A 7,964-nucleotide genomic window follows, 5' to 3' on the forward strand; every position below is an offset into this window, starting at 1 on the left:
ATTCATTTCTGATTTTTTTTATGGCTTCTATGTCCATTTTAATGTTTAACATCTCTTTAAGTTTTCACTGATATCATCCATTCTTCCCCTAAGATCCTTGAGCTTCTTTATAACCATTGTTTTAAGCTCTGCATCTGGTATTTTGGTTGCTTTCATTCCATTTATTTATTTTTTTGCCTGGGGATTTATTTTTCTTTCTTTTGGACATATTTATCTGTCTCCCAACTTTGACTCTGTTTGGGAAACTGTGTTTCAGCAGAAATCACAATGTCCAGTTGTGGATATTGAATTCTGGTTCAGTTAATTGTCTTGAAAGTTTTGTTTGTCACCTGCAAACTGCACTGGTTCCTAAATTCTAGTTTTCCTCAAACCGCCAAACCAATGTTTTATTTTTTCCCTCCCATCTTTGGCCTAGGAATTATTTATAACTAAATCATTTTTCCTAAGGCTGTGTCTGTGTACGTCATACAGAATTTACCTCAGCACCTGATGGCATCACCAGAGATGTTCAAACTGCAGGCAAAAAGAATCTGTCAGATTGGCACTGCTTGCTTTCATTACAGCTAAAGCCTTGCATCTGGAAGTCTTCTTAACTGACAGTCTTACAGACTCAGAAACTGGTTTTTGATTTGCTGTGTTTCTTAACCTTTGTATTTTTTTCTTCCTTCTGTTTTCATAGAATGTATGCCTATGACCTTTTTTTTTAAAAGTGAATATACAATTTATTTAACATTCAAACTTCATTAAGACATGTGCAATGTGGCAGTTTTACTGAGGGTTGCCTATGACCTTACTTACTTGATTGCTTGTACAGTTTGGTTTCACTTTAGTGGCTCATTGTACCACTGCCTCCGAAAACGAGACTCAATGATCTGGCTGGCTTGATTTGTCAGGACTAGGTGGTTGAATTGGTGAAGTGTGGAGCAGCCTATTGACTTCACTTGAGACTGCTTTTGCTTTTCTGTCCACATGGTTCAGACATAAAAGGCGCAACATTCTTCAGGGGGAAAATTTTAGAGTGTTCCCATCAGCCTCATATGAATTAAGTACAGTAAACAGTAGGGCTTCGGGCTGATATGATTCACCTTCCAGTGAATCCCCTCTTCCAGCCTAATCTGGGACACTGCAAAGTTAGTCCCTCCCTTGATCACCTTATGTTTGCCTCTCACCAGTCCTTTAGTTGCTATAATTCACCTCATTTCTGGACTATGCATTTTTAACCTTCTTGTCAAATTTGTCACCTATAGAACACAACAAGGATGTTACCTTGTCCAGAAATGCTATCCTCTAGATCCTGCATATGCTGCCTCCCAAGGACGGCACCAGACTGATGTGGACTTTGCAAAATTCCTCTCCCTTGAGTGAAGGGTGCCTACTCTTTTACTCCTCTCTCCCTTTGGCAGATAGGAAGAAACTCTGGGCCTGGGAATACGAAGAACTACACCTTTGACAGCAAGAAAAAACTATAGAAGATGAGACTTTTATCCATTTACCCTTGTAAGATTGCAAGACCCTAGATTCTTGGGCAGGGGGAGGGTGGCAGGGGTGGAGTATATTAGCATAGTCAGGTAAATATTATTAAAGGAAGGGAACAAGAGGGATCAGACACTAATAAGCCTAATAAACTGAGAGGCTAAATCCAATATTGGGCCTGCTTCACTAGGAAGTTACAACTTCACATGCTCCCCAGCAAACCACCAGTCTGTTTCCCGCAGATTACTTGGGCAGGGGTGGGGAGCAAGACAGAAAAATAAAACAGGAATTCCTCTGCTGGGGGCATGCCCAGTAGAAGTCAAACTGACGCAAAGGGAGATGCTTCTATTATGAGGCAGGTGCAGTAAGAACTAAGATGGAGACCATAGAGGCCTGTCAGTCTAGGCTGGGTAAAGAATTGGATTGGAAAAGGGACACAGAACCTGGAAAGATCTATGAAATAGATTGTTTAGGGGGTGGGCCCAACATGAGCCCACTTGGGAAATTGATTGATTAGTTTAAAGAAGCGCCCAGTCTTTCCCAAGCTCAAGATAATATAACCCAAGCTTAGCAAAGCTCTTTCTGTCTTTCTCTCTCTCTCTTGCTTGATAATGCACTCATGCATTTTCTCTCCATAGCAGCTATGTGACCCTACCAGCCTCCTGGGGCCTGCGGCCTGGTCTCACAGGCTCCAAGTGAGGGCCTGGGCACAGCTACCAAGAATGTAGCTGGAAATACAGACTAAGCTAGCTAGATAGTGACAGGGACTGGACTGGACTGAAATAATGGCACAGAACTTTTGGACCCTGGCCTTTGTATTGGGTTTGATGAAGACTAGATTTTTTTCCATGGCAGGATGGATGGAGATGGGACACAGGGAACCCTGGGGCAGTCCTTGGATTTTGCTTCTACAATGAATTTTACCTCGAAACCTCAACCTCTCATGTATAGTCTCCTGAAGTGTTTTTCTTGTGACCTTGTGAAAGAGCCCCATTTCTGCTGACAACAAAAAGACAATGTGATCTTCTGTACTTAATATTTTATATTCACTTCATTAACACATCCAAGGCCTCCCATTGGGTCTCCCCACTAAATCTTCATAGTCACAAAAGAGAACTCTCAGGAAAGACTTGATTCTATCTCTTTCTCTCTGGGAAAGGTATTGTTCCCTCCTGTACCGATGAACAGATGCTCAGAAATCTCTCTCTCTCTCTCTCTGACATTAGGAAACATTGCTGATTCCACTGCCAAGGCAATGGTTGCTCAATAACGATCACTTGATTCCTTAGCCAAAGTGTGTTTAGACAGCAGAATAGCTCTTGATTATTTGCTTGCTGAGCAAGGGGTTGTATGCAAACACTACCTGTTACACTTGGATATAGTCCTCTGGGGTAGCAGAAACTCAACTACATAAAATTGAAGACAAGCTTGTTGGTAATGATAAAAATTATGACAGAGACTTGAAGCTGGACATCATCAATCAGGAGAGTCTGTGGGAGGAGCTAGGGCTTAGGAGAGGAGTTCTCCCACTCTGTGATATGTGGAAAACCTTATAGGAAGAACTCTGTGCTCACAACAGAGCTGTGGTTGTCACTGAACTTCCTGAACTTCTCCTTTCTCTAAGTATCTCTCCATCTTTGACCACTTCAGTGTGTGCTGCACATGGCTCATTGTGTGTGTGCACACACTAGATTGCAAATCTCCCACTCCAATGAATTCTTTTTGGTGGTGGAATGAATAGTCAATTCTGTTTATCAGTGAACAGTTACAACAAATTTCACCTGACTCTCCATAGTCCTTTGATTTGTTGAGTTGGCAACCTTCAGGTCTTGGTTTAGAATCATCATACAAATGGGATTTATCATATTGCTTTTAATTTTATTTTGTATAATCATTTAAAAATTTTGTACTTATTACCTGTTTAGACTCCAAAGATAAGATGCAAAAATAGAGTGATGATAGTCCAGGGCTTTGATATTATTTCCAATGTTAAACCTAGACAAAATATAAACTTAGACTAGAAAATGCATGAGAACCCCTTCTTCTACCTTCCTGTCGCTCACATGTGGCCTTTACGGTTTCCAATCACCCTCTGCCCTCTTCTTGTGGGACATGATTCTTGGGAAAGGTCCTTCCTGGCTTTGAGGGACACAGATAGACAAAAAATAAATAAATAAAAATAAAAATAAAACTGAAAAGAAAATGAAAGAAAAATTACTAAGTACATAAACAACCAGACACTGATCAATGATTATTTTCAGAGAAAGCTCTTGATAAGAAGGGAGAAATGTGAAAATAACCACTTATTTCTATTTGCATAGCAGGAAGAAAGACCATGTTCTTACAGTTCATTTAAGAACCAAACTGCCACCTGCAATCAATGAGAAGCTGCCACTCTTTTCTCCTACCATAAACTTTTTGTTTAAAACAATCCTCCCCGATTTCCTCCCAAACCCGATAAAAACTGACCTTGGTCAATCATCCAACATGATAGCACTGGAGTCTCCCCAGGGGCTTATCAATATGTACATGGGGGCTCTTTGTATGTGAATGGTATGTGTACAGGTTTCATGTGCGTGTTTTCAGCCTACGCTTGAGCCTGAGAATCGAGACAACGTCTCAGGCTAAAGAAAGCTCAGGCATGTCTGGGCTTGTTTCCTGAGCAGTGGGGCACAACCCATCTGTAAAATGACAATGAAGAGGCCTTAGAGTGTAGGGTTTATTCTAAGGAAAGAAAGAGCCATGCAACCAAATATATACATATATTTTATTAAAAATAACATTTAATAGTGTGTTAAATAGTAGTAAAACGGAAAAAAAGGGAGAAAACCTCTCCCCCAAAAAATCTCTGCTAGAAAGTGCAACAATCAGGAGTGCACCCACTGAACCCCAAAAAACGTCTCATCAGCATTTGGGGATGGCTGCAGAGGCAGGGTGAGGTTGGTGCAAAGAGTGTCCCCTTGGGACAAAGGAGTCAGGCGCTGGGATGCAACGGTGCAGCTGAGGTGGAAGTTCAGACGCAGCAGGCTAATGCTCCGGGTGGCCGGGGAGCAGATGCCCACAGTCAGAACAGCCCTGCGTGACACAATGTTCTCTGATGAGGAGGAGCAGTTGGTTAGTGTCACCTGGATGTGCAACCTATAGATCCCGTCACGCTGCACACGCAGCTGCCCGTTGTCCAGCTGCGGTCCATGCAGGAAGGACCGACCCAGTGCTGGGCCTCCCTGCCAGTGCAGTCTGGGGTCCTGCCGTGGTCCTGGGACAGAGGGTTGGGGGGTGGAAGGATGCAGGTTTAGGAAAACTGACGGCTACAGAGGAAATGTCCCAAGTATTTATGTTGTAACCTAACCCTCAAGGTGGGAGGAGACCCCCAGTGATTCACTGCCCTCACCCTCCTCGCATCTTTGCTCCGATCTCAGGGTCACCTCCCTTTCCACAGCGAACCCAACCCTGGCACGCTGACACCAATGCCCCCGACTTTATTTTTCTGCAACAAATTCTCTATGTGCTTTACTTAGCACGCCGCATACTTTTCCTGTTCCTTTATTTATTGTCCCCGCAGAAGAAGAAAGTTGGGCAGGCAGGGCTTTTTGTCTGTCCTCTTCCCTATTTTGCTACCCAGAACAGTACCTGACTCACAGTAGGTGCTCAGCTGATATTTGTGGAAAAAGTGAAGGAATGTCAGCAATGCTTAGTGGGTTTTATTAATTTTTGGCTCTCTCAAGGCAGAAGATAAAATGTGAAGGACTGAGGGAAAGAGTAAGGCAGCACACACCCGGGAGAACCACGCTGTCCCTGTCTCTTTCACTCAGTCTCTCTCTTTCTCTATTTTCCCGCCCCTATTTTCTCTCTCTCCGTTTCTCTTGGTCTTTCTTTCTTCCCTATTTCCTCTTTCAGTTTTTCTTTTTTTCGCTCGCTCGCTCTCTGTCTCTCTCTCACGCACACACAAAGGTGACACACACACACTTTATCCTGCTTACCGGCGTCACCTGTGTGGTTCAGATGGAGCTCTGCTATGTCCCCCTGGAAGAAATGAGAGAACAAGGGAATCAGAACTCTCTTTCCAGTGCTCACTCTTTATCCTAAGGGGCTGACTTGCGAATTAAAAAAGAAAAAAGAAAAAACCTCTCAAAGAGGAAGTATGTTTGAACTAGCTGGGAGCATAAGAAAAAACCTTAAAGAACTTTCCTGGACATAAGGTGGAGAGGGGGTGGGATGCACTTGCCCTACCTCTGTCCACTGCAAAGCCCCTTGCCCAGCCCCCAGAAGCGATCCCTGTGTGTGTTTGGGGCTGGGGGGATCCTGGGCTCTAAGGTGAGCCGATGCGTTCCTCCAGTCCTTGTCCCCCCACCCCCACAACCCTGCCTCCCTGCTTTGTGAAGCCCCCAGCAGCCTCTGAGTCAGCCTGCTGGGGAACACCAAGCCGAGTCACTGAGTCATTCACGGTCCGCGCCACGTCCGTTGCACCTTTCCCAGATGCAGCCATCCACCCCGGGATCCCCACCCGGGATTTACCTCCTGACAGGACTATCCCCAAGCCCAGATCCCGGGGCAGCCTTGCCGCTGCCTTACCTCCCTCCTTGCTGTCCCATCCTCACCCGACCTCTTCCTGGCTGATTTTCAGCCATCATTCCAGTTTTGTCTTTTGTTGTTTTTAACCTGCCTTTCTGTCAGTCTGCGCTCCCTCTGGTCCTTCTGCCCCGATTCTCTTCCTGGTTGGCCACCTCCCCTCTGCATCCCGCCAGGACGGGGCCCACCCGGAGGTCCCCAAGCCCTCCAGCAGATGACAGGTGTGCATCTCTTTCATTCCCGACTTACCCCAGTCGGCTCAAGGTAGAGCTGCTGGGTGCAGAGCTGGCAGGAGACGATGGCGTACACCGGCAAGCCAAATAAAAGCAGCAGCAAAGCAACTTTCAGAATGAGCGCCCAGGGCAGACGCACCGCGCAGGCGGAGCCATCCTCCGCCCTGGTCCTCATGATCCTCTGCCGGTGCTGCATGGCTTTGAGCCCGTAGACCAGCTAGAGCAAGCGCGCACGGAGGTTAATCAGGAAATGAACTTCAGCGGTGGCGCTTAACCGCTGAAGGCCTGAGACAACACGCCCCACAGCGGGGATGCCCCTGGTAAGGGGCAGGACTTGAGTTGTTCCAGGGCAGGGAAATTTCCGCTAAATCTGAAGGTCCCTTGGGCCAAGGAGTTGCCTGTCTCTCAGCCTTCCAATCCCTTTCCTAATGCTCACCTTCCGGGTACTCACTTACTAATTCATTAATGCATTCATTCAACAAATTTTCACTGGGGCATCTGCTACAGACAAGACTGTGGGCTGGTCACTGGGGCATAGCAGGCACCCAGGTACGTTGGGGTGGTGGAAGGGTTCCCCCAAACATGCACATGCTCCCCTCCATCTTCTCAGCCTCCTGGCCGGTAGTGAGGCCACACCTGGTGGGACCACATGGCTCACCTGCCCAAAGAAGAGAGTAGAAGCAGATGAATGGTTTCTTACTGACCTGATCTTATGAACGTCCCACATTGACCTTCAGTTCTCCCTTGCCCTTGGTCCTTGGAGTCAACCTGTTTTTCATGGTTGCAGTGGGTTGAATAACGTCTCCCCCCCACCCCCACCCCACTGCTCCAATTTGTGCCTATCTTTTGTGTGCGACCTCATTTAGCAATAGGGTCTTTGCAGATGTAATTAGGCCAAGATGAAGACCCACTGAATTAGGGTGGGCCCTTAATCTAATGACTGGTGTCTTTTTTTTTTCTTTCTTCAGAGAGAGAGGAAAGTGGGGAGAGAGAGAGAGAGGGAGGGAGGGGGAGGGGGGAAAGTAAGAGAGGGATTGGTTCTCTCCTGCACAGAACATGCCCTGTCTGGGAATCGAACCCATGACCCCTTGGTTTATAGGATGACACTCTCATCAACTGAGCCACACTGGCCAGGGCCAAAGACTGATGTCTTTATAAGAAAAGGAGAGGACACACTGAGACAGAGGAAGATGGGCATGTAACAGGTTAGAGAGATGCATCTACAAGCCAAGGATTGCTTCTGCCAACAGAAGCTAAAAAAAGAGCCACTGTTAGCCAAGACTAATCGCCTTAAAATTTAAATTACTTCGAAGTTAAGCCATTAAAAAGCAACTAATACCCTCTAGGAATACAAAGCAAATATTGGCAGCCAGGTTATTAAAAGCAATATAATTGCTTTGGAACACCATCTCATTCCTATTTAGAGAACTGGAAGAGAATTGGAGGCTAGGATTTGAAATGGATCTGAACATTTGGAAGTACAGTTTGGGAAAATCAATCAAGATACCAAAATACATATCCCCTTCTACCCAGCTCTTTTACTTGCATAATTCAAGGGCACTTGCATGAGGCACAAACACAGGTACACACATGTAAAAATTCAGTGTGATGTGATCTGTAATAACAAGGAGAACCCTCCCCCCACAAAACCACTTATTATGATGAGGGCTTAGGTTTCTGGCTAAAAAC

The 7,964-nt window shown here is 45.6% G+C and overlaps 1 protein-coding gene across 1 annotated transcript; it reads right to left on the minus strand.

Moving 5' to 3' along the window:
* Window positions 1-4,340: 4,340 nt before the first annotated feature.
* Window positions 4,341-7,054, minus strand: CD70 (CD70 molecule). Its single transcript, XM_054562128.1, has 4 exons — window positions 7,001-7,054; window positions 6,292-6,492; window positions 5,463-5,496; window positions 4,341-4,729 (listed from the first exon to the last, which is right to left on the minus strand). The coding sequence occupies exons 1-4, from the start codon at window positions 7,052-7,054 to the stop codon at window positions 4,341-4,343; spliced, it is 678 nt and encodes a 225-aa protein (XP_054418103.1).
* Between the last annotated feature and the right edge of the window lie 910 nt (window positions 7,055-7,964).

The sequence above is a fragment of the Pteronotus mesoamericanus genome, unplaced genomic scaffold (genome assembly GCF_021234165.1).
Source record: "Pteronotus mesoamericanus isolate MK-2021 breed Mesoamerican mustached bat unplaced genomic scaffold, CSHL_Meso_final scaffold_636, whole genome shotgun sequence".
NCBI lineage: Eukaryota > Metazoa > Chordata > Mammalia > Chiroptera > Mormoopidae > Pteronotus > Pteronotus mesoamericanus.